General features: G+C 37.1%; 1 protein-coding gene across 1 annotated transcript in view; it reads right to left on the bottom strand.

The window, feature by feature from the left end:
• Positions 1-1,552: 1,552 nt before the first annotated feature.
• Positions 1,553-20,668, bottom strand: part of GRIN2A (glutamate ionotropic receptor NMDA type subunit 2A) — a 302,724-nt gene continuing 283,608 nt past the window's right edge. The window contains exons 12-13 of the mRNA XM_034784000.1: positions 20,312-20,550; positions 1,553-13,985 (exon numbers count right to left, since the gene is read on the bottom strand). Coding sequence (XP_034639891.1) covers positions 12,195-13,985; positions 20,312-20,550 — 2,030 coding nt within the window. The 3' untranslated portion in view covers positions 1,553-12,194. The remainder of the gene's footprint in view (positions 13,986-20,311; positions 20,551-20,668) is intronic.

The following is a 20,668-nucleotide window of genomic DNA, read 5'->3' as shown; positions in this document are numbered from 1 at the left end:
GAAGAGGATTTCACAACTGCCTGAAAGAGCTTCTGTGGACCAGCAACCAGGGAGGATGCCTCTTAGGGCAGGTCTATACTAACCCCCCAATTCAAACTAAGGTACGCAACTTCAGCTACGTTATTCACGTAGCTGAAGTTCGAAGTACCTTAGTTCGAACTTACCTTGGTCCAGACACGGCAGGCAGGCTCCCCCGTCGACTTCACGTACTCCTCTCATCGAGCTGGAGTACCGCAGTCGACGGCGAGCACTTCCGGGTTTGACTTATCTCGTCCAGACAAGACGCAATAAGTCAAACCCAGAAGTTCGATTTGCTTGCCGCCGAACTACCGGGTAAGTGTAGACCTACCCTTAGTCTGGATAGGAGCCTTTGCTTTTTGTCTGTCATAGTTCAGAAGGCATGAAAACCCAGCAACATGTTACAAACCTTACTTGATGTAGTTCCTAACTCTTCTCCCATTGAGGAGCATCACAAAAGCCAGGACTTCTCATGCAGAATGGATTTTTCATAAGCTAATTGGCTCTTTCCTTTCATGTCCCCTCCACATTAAAGTGGCAAAATGGAGTAGATAATGTTTAGCTTCAGGCTTATTCACCATTTGATAATTTGTCACAGCAAAAGAATGACTTGAACTATATGATTGTTACCACCTTTCAAATCAAATTAACAACTGAGTAAAAATACCCCAGGAAAGCTTAAATTGTAGGCAATCCTAAACCTCGTATCATTTAATAAGCAACGTAGACAAGAACAATGACTGTTTTTCATTTTCATATCAATTGGCAGAAATTATCTTTATTAGAAAAATGAAATTTTCATGTATTTACATTTTTTTACATCATGTTATACTTGGCACGTGTGTTTTCCTCAATAGTTATATACATTTCAGTTCACCCAGACATTCATGTCCCTCATTCACTTAACATTTTTCTACATGTTTAACAAAAATGAAGAACACAATACAATTTATAAGACAACCATAGTAATTATATATTTTTTCTATCATAAAAAGTTTGAAGCAAACATTTTTTTAGATATGTCTGAAAATATTTATACAGTATTAGCACTTAGTCATGCACTGGGTTAAAATATGTTAAGGGGTAGATTGCTGGAGACAATACATAACAAAGGAAATAAAAATTATAGGTTTCACAACTCCTTTGGGTTGTAGTGTGTGCTATTAGATAAAACCAAATTACCAACCAGGGTTTTAAAGACATGATGAAGTGGGTTGGGGGAGTGGACAGCTGTGTACAAAGGGGTGTGTGTGTGTGTGTGTATGTGTGTGTGTAACTGTATTGTGGCTGGCGGGTGTGTGTCTGTATTAAAACCTTTCTTTAAGTTCATTAAAATCAATCCTATCTGATATAAATAGGCTTGTAATTGGAATGTTAAAACTATTTTTATTCATTCTATTTTTCCATTCCTTTCCTTTGGACAATCCATCAGGCTATTAAACACCAAAATCTAATCTTGCTTACAAATGAATTATTTATCCCTTCTCCCATGTGATGAATAAGCTTTTATTTCGAATCTAATATTTTGATTTACTTCCCCAGGCGTTAAGAGATTGTCAAGCCATTACCATTCTTTGCTAGCAGTTTTCAATTTATGATTTACACTTTGGCTTGAAATATTACTATCTCAAAACTGCAGCAAATTGTACTAGTAAATATTAGAAATGATAGACTATTTAATTTCCTGCATATGAAACAGAAGAGTTCTAAGATTTCTGGTAAGATGTTATTGATGGAATACATATTTCTACTACTGGGGTGGAAGATTACCACTTTGTGTAATAACTCCAGATATTTTTTTTTCTATCTTACTGGGAATACTTTTAAGCAGGTACAAATAGCTAGTCTCCTTTAAGAACAAAGCCTTCAGCTACTATTGTGAATTTGTATTTTCTGAGAACACTAACAAATGTTACTAACAAAAACAAAATAATCTGAACTCAAAATTTTGAGGCTCAATCCAATATTAATTTTCAACTATGGCTCAGCCTTTAGAGTATTATAAATAACTTATGCCAAGGCTAAAAATTCTAATCTGTGCTCTTGAGACCTGTCTGTAAATTTTACAGTAGGATTCCAATCATAGTAGTAGTTTTCTTTTCTTCCAAAAAATAATAATTGTTTGTACATGAAGGAAATTGGGACTACATATTAAAATTAAATTCAAGTAATTAGAAAAAAACATTTTTAAAATTTTAACTGAAGTTTTTGTTTTTCTTTATCTTAAATAATTATATTTTCAAGTGTTTTTGATCCTGGTAGCACACAGTCATTTAAATCAATCAAAATCATTAAACCGTAAAAGGTCAAATCAATGAAAAGAGGCATTAAAATATGATGATTTAAAATTAATGCTATTAACTCACAAATTATGGGCCTGAGACAGCACTTGGAAGCAACACATGTTAAAACTCTGCATACAAACAGGATGGATGCATTCAAATCAGGTAGACATGTTCCTAACACACGCAAATCCTGTTTGTATATGCTAATGATAATAGGGCAGACAAAAGATAGCTCATGTTTATGTGTACAAGTTTACAGATCAGATTGTCTTTTCCAGTGCAAAATGCTGGTTGTGGAATGAATGAGATATTAGTTTAAAATTTTATCATAAATTCCATCCAAAAGTGCACATGGGCGAGCTAATGTAAACTACAAATTGTAAACGGCTCTTATTAAAAATTCTATAATTTCACATAATGCAACTTTCATTCTTTTACCGCACATCACTTGTTTAAATCATATCTGTGAAAAACTGAGAAAAATGGATTTGATACAGCATTACTGTCCAAAACATTCCTATTTAAGTCAATCGGATATTACCGGAATAAGGAATCCAGGACTGGGCCAGATAAAAGTAAATTAATCAAAGATGGTTTTATTGTAGACAAAGGACCTGAAGTCAAGTCCTTCAATGAAAGATGCATGCACTCAGCTGTAAGCAAAATTTGACTCCAAGGATTTTTCCCCATTAGGATTGAAGGGGAAAAGGTTAATAGAAACAATTAAAACTCTCATTTGAAAAAAAGAGGGGAAAAAAAACAAAAACTATGCCAGGAATGCCTTGAATGACCTTTCCAAAAGAGGAGTTGTGGGAGTTTAATGAAAAAGCATGCTGAGAACTGGACATTTTCTGTAATAGTTTTTGGTTAAAATGATATAACTTTAGAGCCAAATACTGCAGTCCTCTCTCAGTCCTTGCTCAGACATGACATTCATTGTTGTCAGTACAGAGTTTGACCACTTCAAGGTATTATTACCTCACCTACCTTGTCTCTCCGTTTCAGAAGGGACCACATAACGACTGCCTAGACTATGTAGATAGATGTACTAGCAGGCAGCAGAAATGTTTATTAGTTGCCTCTTTTTAATAACTTTGCTTAGTAACTGCCGTAGTATATCAAACTCTAGGTGCTGGACCCTCAACTGGGGCAAATCAGCATAACTCCCTTGAAGTCAACATAGCTGCACTGACACACCAGCTGAGGAACTGGCTTTACAATATAATCAGCATGAGCAAAATCTGCTTTTATTTTTGTCTAACTAATTTTCACATGCATTACTAAAGAACAGCATGTAATTAGTTTGTCAGCTCTTTGAGACAGGGTCTGTCTCTTCCCATGTGTTTTTACAGAGCCTACAACAATGGGATCCTGATCCTTATTGGGGCCTCTAAGCGCTATCGTAATATAAACAAAGCAATACAATAAATGTTTGTCAGTACTTGCGACATTATAAAGAAGAGGGTTTTGAGGGGGAAGAATGCAGTCATTTAAAAATAAAACATTTCTGGAAATGCTTCCAGTAATACAATACTTATTTTGGGAGAATGCTCACACATCATCATGTTGGCATGTGTATGCACACGGGTGTATATATATTTAGGTTAGCGTGTTTAATTTAAATAAAAAATCTTATGGTGTCTGGTAATTAAAATATCAGGCTCATATAATTTAATAGTGCATCCAATAGTAGCAATATGCAGGAAAATTACAGATTTTGTTCCTATTACCTCTAATACACTTGTGCATATCAAGATGATAGGATTTCCTTTTCCATAAAATCAACCTCTACCTATTTAATTTCATTCCTTGACCCCTTTTTGCCGTGTAACCCTCATCTTTTTTTCCTCCCATTTTCTTAGTGATGGGCTAGCATTATAAACTCAACAGCACTTGAATCTTCCAGGTCAACAATTTCTGTATGCTTAAAAATCTCTCTCTGATAACCAGTATCCAAATTGCAGGATACCTGCCAATACATGTCATTTTAAATCTTACACTTGTTTCCTTTTCCCAGTTCTGAACATAATGTTCATTTTACCTTCTGTATGCCATATCCCTAACAATAGCTCTTAAGACCCTTCTGATTTTATTGATAATGTTCGGAGTAAATATGCTTCACAGATTCCATCCATTCAAGAAACATTTCATATAAAAGCCCGATAACACTGTTATTGGTGTACACATGCAAAAACCTGGCACGGTGTGTGGGCCTTTAGCTGCACAACTCCTAACATAAGTTGCATAACTAAAGATTCTGCACGAGTCAGCTCGACACTGAAGCTCAGAAGCAGAATCTCCTCCCCAAGAAATAGCATACGTTGTTTTTCTGATTCATCATCAGAAGACCTGATCAGCAAATGATTTATAATAGAAGAATCCAAAAATGATGGTTTTGTCCTTTGACAAAAATATGTAAAAAAGGAGTTTTCCAAGCATATGATGTACTGCAATATACAATATTTAGATTGTTATTTATTCTCGTTATGCATTTGCTCGGGAAAACATAGCCCTACTCCTGATAGCAACATAAAAGCAAAATAAGATCCTCTCCATGTTAATTTCATGTCCATGTAAATGCAACCATTCCCCCACATTAAAGCTTAGTGCCATTTGTGAGAAATGAGGGAAACTTTATTAGTTCCCTAACAAAGTATAATCTTACTTGTAATTTTACATTGCACTGTATTAGTATCACAATATTATATTTATTGGTATTTATTTTCACAGATTTATAACGTGCATATAGAAATATACTTTTGAACTATATTAGTAAAAACAAATACTAATACAAAAGGGAAAGGACAAAAAAATATTGGAGAGTATAACTAGCTATCAGCACTACTTTTTAAGTTGTGGAGAATCAGAAGCGTCTCTTTTTAAATATATATAATACATGTAATGGGTTAATCTATTAATGAAGGTCTTGCATGACAATGTTACAGCATGATTATATTCTATACTAATTTAGCCTTGCTTTTAATACAAATAAAGAATTAATCAAAAGGACTAAAAAGGAGAATTCAAATATTTCAAAACAAAACAAAAAAGATCTAAGCAGCAAAGAGGTAACTCGGTGATCACCTTAATATTATTTTTGGTTCTTAAATTATAGATATGATTATATAGCAAGATCATTATTGCGTGATCTGCATTGGAATCCTGACAGCTCTTTAGACTAACACTAATTTTAAAACCATTTAAACCACTGACTGTACAGTACATGGTATATGCTATATATGAGACGGAACAAAAAAAAAACCAACAACTCATGAACATGCAAGAACAAGTAAGAGCGTTTTCACTGTTTTGGAGGAGCCTGCACATTTATAATCCTAACTTTAAAAGATGCAGGGTTTTGGAAGAGCGTCTAGTTCTACAGAAGATACTCAGTACACGGGTCTGGGGAAATGCTGCAAAGTGAATCTGATTGTTGACATGTGAAATCATTGGGGATCTTATTTACAAACACTGTGGCCTGTTCCCCAGCAGTGTCAGAAGGGAGTTCTACAACTCTCCCCACAGGTCAGTGTGGGACTAGACCTCAATGAATATAGATCACCATCTCTTAAGCTCACAAACATGGTTCTGACTGCATTATAATGAAGAATTGGTATTCTGTTAACACCACAATGAAAGCTAACCATTAACCATGACTTTACCATATGTACAGTATGCTTATTTCAGATTGAACACTCCTGTAAATTTTCAAAATTATGTAACAAGCATGTGAGTCCTGGTGCTGCCTCTGTTGAAGCCAATGGAAGCTTTGCAATTGGGTTTGATGAAAGCAGGTGGATCTTTTTGTATTCCATCACATGTACGTATGCAGTTGTGTTTATATTCGCAAATATAAGTGTGCAGTTATGATTACTTTTCTTTCCTATTAGTGACAATAAATACTAATATTTTGCTAATATAATTAAATACTAACACAGTACAGTGTAGATTGACTAAGAAAATGGTTCATACTCTACAATGTTAAAGTGACTATTCTTCCACGCACTGCTCAGATACGGAAACGGTAGTACAGTATCTGGAAGAGTCTCACACCAGAGAGGATGGCTAGTCAAAAAAGACGGCCATTTACATCCACTTGCAGGAAATACTTTCTACACCAAGACTACTTTACCATTATAATGCTATTGTATTTAGTTTAAATTGTAATGGACATTACCCTGTTCTGGTATGCAATCTGTCATAAGGATCCTAAGTACTAACCTTGGATTTCTAAGGATGGAGAGAACCTCATGCACGTTTTTTCTCAGATTGAACGGAGCACATACTGATGACCAATGCTTGATATTGTCCATCAAGTATGTAGAGCAGTTATCACTCTATATTAAGCAAGAGAGGAATATTCCGTAATTATCAACGTATTTATTAGCTCTTATTTACCATATTTCTTAATGAAATAATTGTGAATCAAACAGCAAAAGATTTCATCTATTAATTCTTCCAGATTCTGAGCTTGATTCTTAGTCCTTTGCTTCTGCTATTGTTCAAACCAGGAATTCCTGATCTATTGATTGATTTAGAAATAAAAGCACATTGAGTAATTCCATATCTTCCCCTACCTCGTTCTTTAAAAAGCACATATAGTAGTATAGTAATGATGTTGATATTAAATTATTCTACAAGGGACAGATTTTGCTACCCTTACTTTCCATTGAATTGTTCCTTTACACCATGTGTGGTCACCAGGAAAATAGTGGGAACACTGGGGAGTAAGGTATTAGAATCAGGGACTAATTTCTACTGTCACATACTTTGGAAATCGTAGTTACCTACAATGAAACTAGCAGAATCCAACTCTTTGCCACTTTCAAAACCATGTGGATAAAATTTAGCAGGAAAAGACTCTCTTGATTTCTTTAAACCTTGTTGTGTGTTCTCATGCAAGGGCAGCTGAAAGATTATGCTGGCATGCAGAAAGGAAAGGGAGAACTAGGAGATTATGCTGGAGCACAGTTTGCTACGTGCGACATGGTTCAATTCATCCCCAGAGCACCTGCTCATATCTGAGATTCTTGAGTAGGGAGATAGTGATGTCAGAGAAAGAATAGGCAAAATATCAAAAGAAATTTGCCAGAAATAGGAAAAAAAACATCTGTTTTTCTCCCCCCCCCCCCCCCCGGTGTTTAAATATCATGTTTTTCCCTTTTTGTTGTGGGAGTGGTAGTTAGTGGGTGGCTGCAGAATATAGCAAATGTGGAGACTGTGGTATAGGACATGTAATTAGAGGGGGAAAACAATTAAAAAAAAAGAATAAAGGAAAAACATACTGGGATGAAATGGGAGGGGCAAAGCCACAAAGATACTTCTACAATTTCTGTGAAACAGGAAAGGAACAAGAAGCAAATATATCAGCAGTAGCTGTTTTCACCTTTATGTACCTGAGCTATCTAAGGTAACAGTCTTAATGTATGTAACAGTAAACAGTCTTAAGAACCAATGACAACAATGGTCATAGTGATGTAGAGTCTGATCCAGCTCCCACTGGAGCCAATGGGAGTCTTTCCATTAACGTCACTGGGGTCTGGATCAACTCTTTGGTGATAACACTGCAATGGTAATTGAGAACGTGTAACAAGTAATAGGCACTACCCATGGAAGTATAGAGATGGGGGTCACATGCATGAGGTTTCCCTTTCCCTCTCCAAGAAAGGAAGGAGATAAAGAAATCCTTGATCTCAATTTGACTGTTGGTGCAATGGTATCAACAATGTGAGAGTACTACAGGCAGACAAAAGCCAGACCTCCCCAGGGTTCTATGGCTCAGTATTACATGCTGTGGCTTTTGGCTCTATTGCCGAAAGCTTTTCTTCAACTTTTTAAATTGCTTTTTTTTTTTACACAGATCCAGCAGTAACCACCCCACCTTTGTCCCTGAAGATGAGCCTTTACATTTCTTCTCTGTTTAGTTCATGTTGTATGCCACAAGATCAAGATGGCAAATACACTCAGATTCTTATCACCACAATGTATGTGGTTCCTCCCATTAAGGCATCATTGTTCATTCCCATGTGAATAATTGTGCTACTATATTACCCAGCCTTCCTGCTGCTTCTTAAATTTGGTTTCTTTCTGCTGCACATTTACATTGCATCTATGTAGTGACTAAGATGAATGCTGTCTCAATTACAATAATCTCCAAAATTCCACCCACCTCAGAAAAAGAACACACCACAATATATTTTACAGCTAATCTGCTTGTACATTTCACAGAAGTACAAGTCCACCTGTTTTCAGGACACTTACATTTGAATCTCCAGTTACCTAGAAAATTTTGCAAATGGGAAAAAAAATCAAGATTTTAAAGCACAGTATCCATGTATATATACACAACATGCAAAGCATGTGGGTCTATATACAGAAACAGATGACACAGCAACCTTAGAATTATCAGATTTTGACAGACTTATTGCAAATCATAATGATGAAGATGGAGTCATTGCAAAGTTCATGATTCATCTTGTGATAAAATTCCCAGTAAATTCAATGTCACAGGTAGGGATGGCAAATTGATTTAAATAAGAGTTACTCTGCTGCTTCAAAATAATCTAAGCCTTTAGAGCGTGACTAGCATTGGACAAACAGTGGAAACAATTTGCCACAAATATATTTGCTAAACCAATTTGTGGTTCAATATAATAGCATTCATACCCTTGGTTTGTTCACCTTCCCACAAACATAAGGCCAACCAGTTTTTGTCCAGATGATTGTGTGGGAAGAACAGAGTGTTCTGAAAGAAGCACTTACCTAGCCACCTATGTGCTCTGAGTTAAGGTGTTTGGGAGCGAGTATGGGAAAAGCAAAAAAGAATGGCAGAGATTTTAAAACACCCTACATGAAAGTTCACACTGAACAGCAATGAAGAGTAGGACAGATGATGCTGAAAGAGCAGAATGTGTCCTTGTCCAGGGTAAGGTGCCTGCAGTGTGCTGAGATACTAAGGTGGAAGGGATTGGTTTCGGGGGACAACTACCCTGTGGAACTTCTCTTCTTGTGGTCCAAGCACATCCATATACACACAAGAGGGTTATTAACCTTACCACCATCATCAAGGAGAAATGGGGAACCAGGAAACAGATGAGCCAGTCAAGTTCCACAACAGTAAAGTGGACAACAGCTATAAGATGGTGACCTAGAATTTCCTAGCCCTGCTTAGCTCAGACTAGGTTTCTCTTCCTTAAGAGCTCCTCTCAGCATCTTTCTGAGAAAGTCAACACCTCAGTGATCCTGGCTGGCATGTGCCTCCTACTCATAAAAGTTAGGTCATCTAATCAGAAAATTGAAACCATACTGTGTGACTAGGGATTATTACAAAGACTAGGGTTACCAGATAGCAACTGTGAAAAAATGGGATGGGGTGGAGGGTAATAGGTACCTATATAAGAGAAACTCCCCAAAACCAGGACTCTCCCTTTAAAAATGGGACATCTGGTCACCCTAACAAAGATCAAATTTGAATACAGAATTATCAAGGGAGTACTCATTGTGAACAGCTGGCAAAACCTCACAGATTTTATAAACATATTTGGGGGTAATAATCTCAATTGAGATTTTCTAAGGAGCTGAAGGGAGTTAGGCCCCCAATTCCCATTGAATTCCAATGAGAGTTGAGTGCCCAATTCCCTTTGGGACATTTGAAAATACCAACCACCATCAACAAATTTGTAAAAAGCTCATTGTGGACAATTCATTAACTGAAATGAAGCTCAAATCTACTTAATACATTGTTTTCAAGAAATAATTCAAGCAGCTGTAATCAGGACTAAATTTTGTCTCATCCCTAATTTTGGCCCTCTATTCTGAATACACTTTATAAATGTGTAGAGCACAAGAATTTTGTCTATATTTTCTCTCCTGTGAAGTATGCTATCACGATTCATGACAACAATTGGTACGTTGTACTTATTTCATATAGACACTATAGCTTTATCTGATATGAACATGATACTTCTCTTTCAGAGAGTCAGAGCTTAGGGGAGAGTTATGGACACTTGGGTTGAAAAAGACTAAGGTTATTTTTGCCCAGCAAAGATTACATTTTCCAGTCCAATTGACTTTCTCCACTCAATTCCATTGTTTTCCACTAGAATTTTCCAATTCAGCCACATCTTCAATGAACTCTTTAAGGAAATTGCATTCATATAAATTTGAACTATCTTCCCCCAGCACAGTAAATGGAACAGCTCTCAGCATAGTTCAGGGAATAGGTGAGCACAGCTTGTTGAATGTCTTCCATTGCACACATTACTTTGGTATACATTTTCCCACTTGTTAAAATGCGGTGTATATTTCTGGAGTGCAGATTGTATAATGTATATATGTGAAATAATCTGGTGAGCCCAGAAACAAATGTTGTGTAAGAATGCATCTAAACCTCGTGAATGGCTTTGAACCATCAATGGGTTATTTAACATATGCCTCATGAGTGATGATAAAGATATTGTCCTTTAGTTTCGCTATAACTACATTACTATGTGTGGATACATTAAATCTTTATGAAAGGTTAGAGAGGTTTAAAAAACTAGCCTGATGTTCAACAAATATACAAGATATTCTAGAAGGAAGAAGTCACTAAAAAGGTGTTAATCTTTCATAATACGGTATATGCAAAAATGGTATTGCATTCCTTACTGATTACATTAAACATATGTTGGTGTCTGATACAATATTAACAACTGTAATAATATTAACATACAATTAATTAAATGTCACCACTACGGCATTGTGAACAATGAGCTACAAGTGTTTTCATTATTATTTTGTTTTGTAATGAAGGGATAAAAGAGATACTATACAGCCCTGAGTAATGACCGTTAAGGGGGAAATGCAAACTTACATACATATTAGGTTTCAAGATAAATAATGAGGTCCATAGCTTGGCAGATTTAAGATCCATATATTGATATCTAAAAATATATATTCTAGGTTATGCAGCTTGTTTTTAACTGCACAATGAAACTGCAGAATATTTTAGTAACTAAGTTTGTAACTGTAAGTGCTTATGAAATATAATGAAAGCATTTGTACACCAGCATTAACCAATATCCATATGTCTTCCTTTTGATACATAACAGTTTGGGCCTATATTTTCCACATTTATCTTTATGAGATTAGAATGAGCATAACATTTTTGTGCTAACACAGATTTTATTCCATTTTAGGGCCCTGAGTTTTTTTCTTTTTAATTATTTTGACTGTTTGAAAACAAATATGAAACTAAAATATAGTTTTGAAAGTCTAACTCTCTATTCTTTTACAAGTCTGTATTTAGTTACAGTGCAAATGCGCTCTTAACTTTTTTTTGTCTGTCAAACTACATGCATACCATATTGCTTATCCAGTATTAGAAAACCATTAAACATTCCTGATGACAGAAATACATTGAGTGATGCTCAGTAACAGAATTTAGCATAACTAAAATAGTAAAATAATCAAAATACAAAATAGCATAGTTGCCAACATATCTTGGCTTAAGTGCCAACTCAGTGGGTGCTCTGGGGCTCAAGCACCTACGGAAAAGAAAATAGGGGGTGTTCAGCACCCACCAGCCACAGCTGTTGGGCACGGCTGCCAACAGGCGTTCAGGGGAGGGTGGAGTGGGGGGTGGAGCACTCACTGGGAAAAATAAAAGTCAGCGCCTGTGTATCTTGGGGCCCTTCAATTCAACCTCCATTTATATAAATGGCTTCCCCCCACTTTTCAACAAACCCTGGATACATCTGAAAAGATGTCATATCATCTTCCCTATTCAAGTACTGAGGGTACACTGTGGGTTTTGCATATTATCATTTAGCATAGTACTGTTTAAGAATACACTCTTTGCCTCTAAGATGGTGGCAACTATGTTTCCCTATAGATAAAGTGTAAATGGAAAACTTAAACGTCTGATTCAATACTAGGCATTTTCTTATACACACGTCTATTGCTGCAGGAATTTAAAACTCTTGGAGTTGAGTACACACTATTCTTATTTGCAACATAAGGCATAACATGCTCTGAAAGGTACATATCATTATGGACCCGGCCATCTCGGGAACTGTATGATGCTGTGGACTTTATGGATGACTTTGAATAATTATCATTTCTTGCTTTTGCTGCTAATGATTGTTTATAAAGATCAGCAGGACTTCGCCCAAAAACGAAGTGCTGGTCATCACGATAGGAGTGCAGAAAAGGGTTATCTGCAGAGTGATCAGGATACAGGGATTTGCTCCGCTTACTGTCCTCCAGAGTTTGCGTTACAAGTGAGCTCTTGTTACTCAACAGTTTGCTTGGGGGGAAATGAAATGTGTTTGCATATGAGCTGCTGTCTAGAAACCTCTCTTTCTCTTTCAAGCTTATGCTTCGAGCAGGTCTTCCAATATCTATGTCCCGGCACTTATCGAGGATGTTGTCAAAAGAGTGTTGCCTGCTGATCCTCAGCTTATCCTTTTTCTGATGCTGGATTGCATTATTCTGAACCCAGTCATGTTCATACATTTCTTCAGGATGCTCGGAGTTGGCTGCTTCCTGCAATATTTGATCTTCATCAATATCATATAAGTTCCCCATCCTCAAGCAAGCATCACATTTATAGGGAGACCTGCTTGAATAATGGCCTGTGTAGCTGGGCAGATTGGAAAGACAGCTCCTGCAATGGGTGGAATTCTGTCTGTATCTATCATTCACCTCGACTAGGGAAGCATTTTTATCTTTTAAGCTATAGTGCTTTGAATAAAGTTTGTACTGGTCATTATTTGGAAGACTGTCTTCGTTATGCAAAGGAGTCCTGTTACCATGTTCTGCTTTCCTGTAGTTGTCATTGTGATCTTGGTAAGCAGCAGGGAATTCAATAGTCTCTGGAAGGACAATATTTTCAATATACGGGGGTGGGTTCAGGTGGAGACCTGGCTGCTTGTCAGCATCGATTGTGTAAATTTTATCCCGAGGAGTGCTTTGTTTGGCTTTCAGGTATGTCAGCTCCACATCACTACAGTCCTTTGGGTATTTTGACACCACTGATCTTTTTTTAACATTGTCCTTGGTTTTGTGGTGTTTATTATTGTTTTCGGGTTCCATATGGCAAGTGGTTCTGCTTGAGGTCTCTGATACATCCGAATGGACAATCTCTTCAGGAAGGTATCTCTGGCCCTTTACAGAATGCTGCCTATTTTCTTCTGAACCATTTTCTCTCTGTGATCCTTGGCTCTGACGAATTGATTCTTGACGTAAAGATTCCACAGATTTCTTCCAAAGCTGCCTGGGTCTGGAGTTTACTTTTGCTTCTGCTGTAACAGCAACTTCCACTGTATTTGGATTTGATTCATTTAGTGTGAGAGGATGCTGACCTTGGAAAACATAGTTGTTAAGATTGTCTTTGTGTCGGTTGCTGACAAATGTTTGCAGTTCACTCATATTGTCACCAAAAAGGTTGTCCTTTGGCTGAAAGGATCTGTTTTCAGAGAATATCAAATTCCCTTTATCCATGACCATATCCATAATTAGCGAACCCCTTTGAATAAAATCACCTGTTCTTTTGGGGGAATTAATTCTTGAAGGATTAATATTGGTCATATTTTTGGCTGTTCGCAGTAGTTTTAACATGTTGGTTTGGGAGCTGGTCAAAGTAAAGTCAGGTGATTTCTTCTTTTCCTCAATGTGCACTCCATGAATACAGCTATAAATACCCTGTAATAAGAGTAACATAAAACAAATTATATCACTAACTGGAAACTTTAAATACTGTAATTTTACATATTTCATTATGAGCAAAACAATCAAATTCGACATCACTTATTTAATGAGCACAAAGAGCAGAAGGGCATGCCTTCCTCCTGCAGCATATTTCTAGACTCATACATAAGACAGTGATGTTAAATATTTCTTGATTTCATCTATGTAATAGAAAAAGAAAAGTATTGCTAAAATCAAACAAAACATTTTCCCCAAACTGTATCATTCTTTGGCACCATAGGCCTCAGGCATTAAAAAGGAGAAAGTTATTCTTTTATACTGTTAGCTCTGGATAAAAAAAAAAAAGTTTTCTGCCTCCAGCCATATGTAAGCCACCAGCTGCTCCCAATCTGATGGGCATGTCAAGGTTTCCTGGTGGGAAAATGAAGGCAGGACAAACAAGGACTTGAGCCCATCATAAATGCTGACCCCTCTCTTTTTCTAGCATCCTCCTCCTTGCCACAACAACTCCTGTCCATTCGAGATCGTAGAAAAATGATTACGCTTTGGCCTCACTGCTACCCTCACAAACACTGAACAGTACTTAACTCCATGAGTGATCCTATATAAATCAATGGAACTACTTACACAGTAGGGTAATACTCAATTTAAGTATGTCAGGAACAGGTCCTTCACAATAGTCAGTTTACAAAGGGCTAATATATAGTGCAACATCGGAAGTGAGTCTGAATTCTAGTGGCCATGGCTTCCCTGGTGAAAACATTGAAGATTTCCTATAGTCTTCTTGAATACTATTCTTTACTTCCTGCTGGGTAATTGGTGTGACAGCTAGGTAAATAGGTGCCATACACATAGGTAGAGGGGCACCACTTGGTGTTACAAGGGTTATGCCTACAAGATCTCAACAATTGTAACAATGAAAACAAAGAGAAATGTTCATTTCTGATGTCCACAGACAACTGAAACATTAAGTTGATTAAAACATTTCTGTAAATTAAATTCAGTAAAGTTCTGCAAATCCTAAGCAGCCAAAACAAAAAAGCCGCCATTTGTCTTAATAAAGACAAATGTAAAGTGCTCCACTTAGGAAAGAACAATCAGTTTCACACATACAGAATGGGAAGAGACTGTCTAGGAAGGAGTACGGCAGAAAGGGATCTAGGGGTTATAGTGGACCACAAGCTAAATATGAGTCAACAGTGTGATGCTATTGCAAAAAAAGCAAACATGATTCTGGGATGCATTAACAGGTGTGTTGTGAGCAAGACACGAGAAGTCATTCTTCTGCTCTACTCTGCTCTGGTTAGGCCTCAGCTGGAGTATTGTGTCCAGTTCTGGGCACCGCATTTCAAGAAAGATGTGGAGAAATTGGGTCCAGAGAAGAGCAACAAGAATGATTAAAGGTCTAGAGAACATGACCTATGAAGGAAGGTATCTAAAAGGTTGTCATAAGGAGGAGGGAGAAAACTTGTTCATCTTAGCCTCTAAGGCTAGAACAAGAAGCAATGGGCTTAAACTGCAGCAAGGTAGGTTTAGGTTGGACATTAGGAAAAAGTTCCTAACTGTCGGGTGCTTAAACACTGGAATAAAGTGCCTAGGGAGTTGTGGAATCTCCATCTCTGGAAATATTTAAGAGTAGGTTAGATAAATGTCTATCAGGGATGATCTAGACAGTATTTGGTTCTGCCATGAGGGCAGGGGACTGGACTCAATGACCTCTCGAGGTCCCTTCCAGTCCTAGAATCTATGAATCTATGAAAACTGAATGTAAATATAATATAAATGCATTTTACGTATGATACCTTTATACTGTTATTTTTTAATTTGCTGCTTATTATCAGCAAAGGGAGTAATTATGAACATAGCATAATTATAATGCACATAATGCATATTAGCTGTTTTTTCCCCCAATATTCTTGTTAGCATAAAAAAGTCTTAATTTTTGCTTACTCCTGTTTCAGCCTGTTAGCTGTGCAATAGCAATGGAATGTCCTAGTTCATGAAGAAGGCCTCACAGACTGCTGACATCTGCTAAACTGAACTATAAAGTTGATGCTAAATAAATAGGCCAATGAAGGATTTGGGTATGACTTAGTTTAAATACAAAATCCAAGCGAAGTTCTAGAAGTTATGTAGCATGTTAAGATGTATGGATTGTATTGGTAAAAGGACTTTTGAAATCCTAAACTCCTTGGTCATTGGTCAGACAACTGTCCCAACAAAGTGAATGGGCCAAATGTCTAGGTCGGTCAATAATGTTTTATTCACCCCTTACTGGGGAAAAACTCTCATGATTGCAGCAGGTATTTTGCCTGAGCAAAACATGAGCAATAGCAACAGAATTTAGCCATAGTAACATCCATACAGAGCAAAGATTAATGGCCTTGCTCTTTTGCAACTGACCTGTTTATAATGTCTTTTGGGTTTATGGTTCTTTTCTTACTTGTTTAAAAGTCCCTACCCATCATTCCCTTCTCCTTCTCTTTTGACAAGGTGTTAACTACAGAGAATACCTAGCCATCAATAGGGAAATCACAGAAGTTCAGTGAGGACCCAGAAGACTGGATGCTTATCTGAAATACCTGCACCTGTTGGTCTACAAAACTAGACTAGAATTGAGCAAGAACAGGCATTTGCTTGAAAATTATTCTATTTCCCCACTTCCGATCAAATGGAAAAAGTCAGCCCACATGGTATTTCAGCTCTGTTGTTTCCTATCTCAGTCAGAATTAGTGTGGAGTATTGCAATCATGAAAAATAAAATGTTCTAAAATGTTAAATTAACCTTTTGAAATTGGATTTGGTTTGAGTTTTTTAGTGAAGATTGAAGTCAGTTCTTATTTTAACTTAAACATGTTTACCCATCTGTAGCAGGGTTCTACTAACTTTTAAGCGCTCCTTTAGGATGAATTAGCTGTCAATTTGCTTGTGAAAGGAGTAGCTTTTTCAAAGTAGTTGGGAGAATTTCAAATATAAATAAGGGAAAATAACAGGCAGATTTACAATATGCTGTAAAACAGAGCAGCTCTTTGGTTGCAAAAACATAAGACCTTTGTTGCAGGATTACACTAACATTTCAAGGGAATGTAGTAAGCCTGTCTTCTGAACACGACAGAAAAATATTGAAATGAACAGGAGAGATAGCAGGCTTCCTAGAAAGCTTTTGCATTAACCAGGATAAGAAAACCCTGAATGAACATCAGTAACTCCTTGCAGACACTACAGACTCATCAAAGGGAAGTATGACTGGCTCGGAGTCCCCTTGGATTCTAAAGATGTTTGCAAAATATTATTAATGCAATGGTTTCATGAAGCAAATGAAATCACTGGAGCTCTCCCCCACCACTACAAAAAAAATCATTATTGCTGTGTCACAGCAAAAACCTCCTCTCTCACTCACAGATGACTTGAATGGAACATTATAGCCATAACAAACCTATCACACCAAGGAAATGCAACTGAAGATGAAACGTGCCAATTCCCCTTTAAAGCGCCTAGATTTTGCAAAGTAAATAAGAACTTTCCTTTTTAGCTACTCTCACTCCTGTGAATCTCAGCCTTAAAGTTGGTGTCATTTTTGTAGGTGTTGATTTCATAGCTTTCAATTATGGTTACTATTTAAGGTCTTTCTAAGAAGACTGGATGGGCTCACAACAGAAGATAAATCTACGTTAGTCTACAGCATATCTAGATGCTTTAGCAATAAAGCCATAGGACCAAGCTGATCCTTTGGAGCATAGTTTCGCAAACCTTTTCACAGGGTGGCTCACAAATTAGAAGACTGTGCAAAGGAAAGAAGAGATGGCCCATGAGACAATCATATGAACTACCTCCCCACCCACTGACAACCACATAACATCCCCTAGATAACAGCAGCTATGGCTTATGTGGAAGAGTAAAATATTTTCAGCAGCCTTAATGCAAACCAAAGGAGATGAGTCAGCACCAGGTGATCATTTTAATCTCTCATCAAAGCATCAGTGGTCCATGCGACACAATTTGGGAAACTGCTTTAGAGCACAGCAAATACTGTTCTTCCAAGACCTCATCTCCCCTCACCTTGATTATTTCATATTCTTCTCCATAGCCTCACACTGTGCCAAATCTTTGTGCACCAATACATGTAGGATGCTGCTGCCTGCTCCCTCCCATACACAAAGAAACACAACTACAGTATCCTCCTCATCTTCTAACTACTCCGCTGCCTCCTGTTCGTTTCAGGATCCATTAAAATCAATGTCCTACTAACTTAGCAGGCTTTGGTTTCTCTTCCACCTTCCCCTCCCACACTCCCTCTCTTCCCCCCCAAAAAACCCTCAATACTCTTGAAGCAAGAGCCTTAATCTCTGCAGTTACTATCATCTGAAACAGCTTCTCTCTCTTTCTGCCTCATCAACTTTGCAATTCATTACAAATCTAGCTGAAAACATCTCTCTTCTCTCTGTCCTACTCATCAGACCTCTCTCTCTTCCCCCCCTCTCCTCCCCTCAGTTATTTAATTCTGTAAATCATATTAGAGTAACTCTAAAGTGTTTCAGGATAATTTAGCTAGAAAGATGCCAGAAGCATAACATTGCTTTGCAGTGTACACAATCTGCTTATGTCCCTTATCCTGGTTCCTTTACCAAACACCTGCTCTCCCACCATACCACAAAAACAAATCACCTTTAAAAAAAAAATGGCAGCAACTTAACATTTCATGCAAACTGCAAAATTTACCAAATGGTGTTAAAATGTATTATATTTAACACAACTGAGCATGATTTTCTGCACAGAAAATATTCTCCATAGAATTCAGTTTGGAAACATCTTCAAACTCCAAAGTCCATCTCTGATTTGCCCAGCTGGGAGGACAGGAGTTGAGTGGGGGCAAGGTGAGTGGGGGGTAAAGAGGTATACAGTGCATCTCACTTGAAAAAGAAAAGAAGCCAACATGAAAAAGGAGTAGTGATTGTGTATGGTGCATTTTTTAAAGATGGGGTTGTTTAGGAAGCTCAAACTTATGCGTAAGCCAACTTTCTAAGTATCTGGTCCAGGACAGGACAGTATTCAGTGAAAATAACAGCTTTTACTTGCAGATGTCTGTATAACAGGTCTACAAAGAAGCACCAAAATTAAAGGACCCATCTTGCAGTTTTGCAGTTCTATATAAATATCGCAAACAAAAAAAAATATAAAGGTGTTTGTTTTTTTCAAAAGTTAGATGCAGACATAACAAAACAACTTTAAATTCATAAGGGCCACATTCCTTGCCCACCCCAAACTCCCTCTGATGCCGGTGTACATTTGAATGTGTCCAAGGATCAGTCTCAAAAGAAGCAAAACAAACATTTAAAATGCCCACACCGTGTTTGGTGCTAACACACATGGGCCACAACTGTAAGCTTTCCACGTAGGGTATCACAGGGCAAAATCCCTTACTAACAGAATAGGACACAACATTTACTCTATGCTACTCCTTTTAGCTGCAGGCCCAATAGAGTTTGGATTTACTCTAGGGAGTAGCCTCAACATGTTTTGGGGCAATTAGGCATATCGCCATGGTTTTCTATTTACTTTGGCTACATTAAAAAAATTGCAGAGTCCATCAGCTATTTAATGTTTGATGCATAAAAAAAAACCCTCGTTTGTCAAAAAGAGTAAGACTAAACATATTTCCTGCTTTTACTTCTACAATCATTTATTTGGATGTAAAATCCACTTTTTATTTGGTAGAATTATCTTTAGAAATTGACCTAATCTCTAACCATATAAATAAATTCCATTTTTGTGTGTCTAATCTGGGTTTATTGAAGGAATCTAATTAATTAGGAAAATGTAGCTGAGAAATACCTTCTATACTATTTAACACTTTTAGAACCCCAGATGTTCTATGCACAGTACTGAGAGTTAATATTTATCATCTGATTAAAGCAGGTTTTTTAAAATTGCTTCATTCCAATTATTAGCCCAATTCCTGTTAACGAGCAAATCTTGTATTTCTCCATTAAACCTTTCCCTAATGAAGAATCAATAGCCTGTGATTTCTGTATTTGCCTATTGACTATCCTGACATGTGCTAGTCCACCAGACAGCTTGCAGTCACAGCAATCAAATGAAAAAAATAAAACAAAAAAATCCCTAGGAGTGCATATGAAATGCAACTATAATAGAAGCCCAGTGGAACATCTTATCAAAGTTTTAAAAATGTTTCAGATATTCAGCAAGGGGATAAAATGAGAAGAAATATGCCTGCCTCACAGGATGTTGATTAGTGGTTTTAAGAAATTAGTTGTTATATTAACTACTGGATAAAAGAGGTTTATGAAAGTTATACTAACCCTACTGATTGAGAACAACAATCCTGGCCTATCTGTGCAGACCCCAGTGAAGCAGAATCTGAGTTTCCAGTAAAACAAATGTTCCCAGACAAAGGTTATTAGGCTGAGTGCCATAGCTGCTGCGAGCATGTAAAATACGCCTGCCATGTTGTCAATATCCAGCTGGCTGCTCATGACTTCATTCTTTTCATTATGACAAATACCAGTCAACCACAGTGTTTCCAATTCTTCCATCTCTCCTGGAGAAAACAAGAAATCATACAGTTAGGATTTGAAAACCATCATTCATAGTATATTGCAAAAATGAAAATCTAGGACATAGAGTAATTCCATCTCTAAAAATACAGCACTCTAATA

This window comes from Trachemys scripta, chromosome 10 (assembly GCF_013100865.1).
Source record: "Trachemys scripta elegans isolate TJP31775 chromosome 10, CAS_Tse_1.0, whole genome shotgun sequence".
NCBI lineage: Eukaryota > Metazoa > Chordata > Testudines > Emydidae > Trachemys > Trachemys scripta.
Note: the sequence above shows the minus strand (reverse complement) of the source record. Positions and strands in the feature narration are given on the sequence as shown.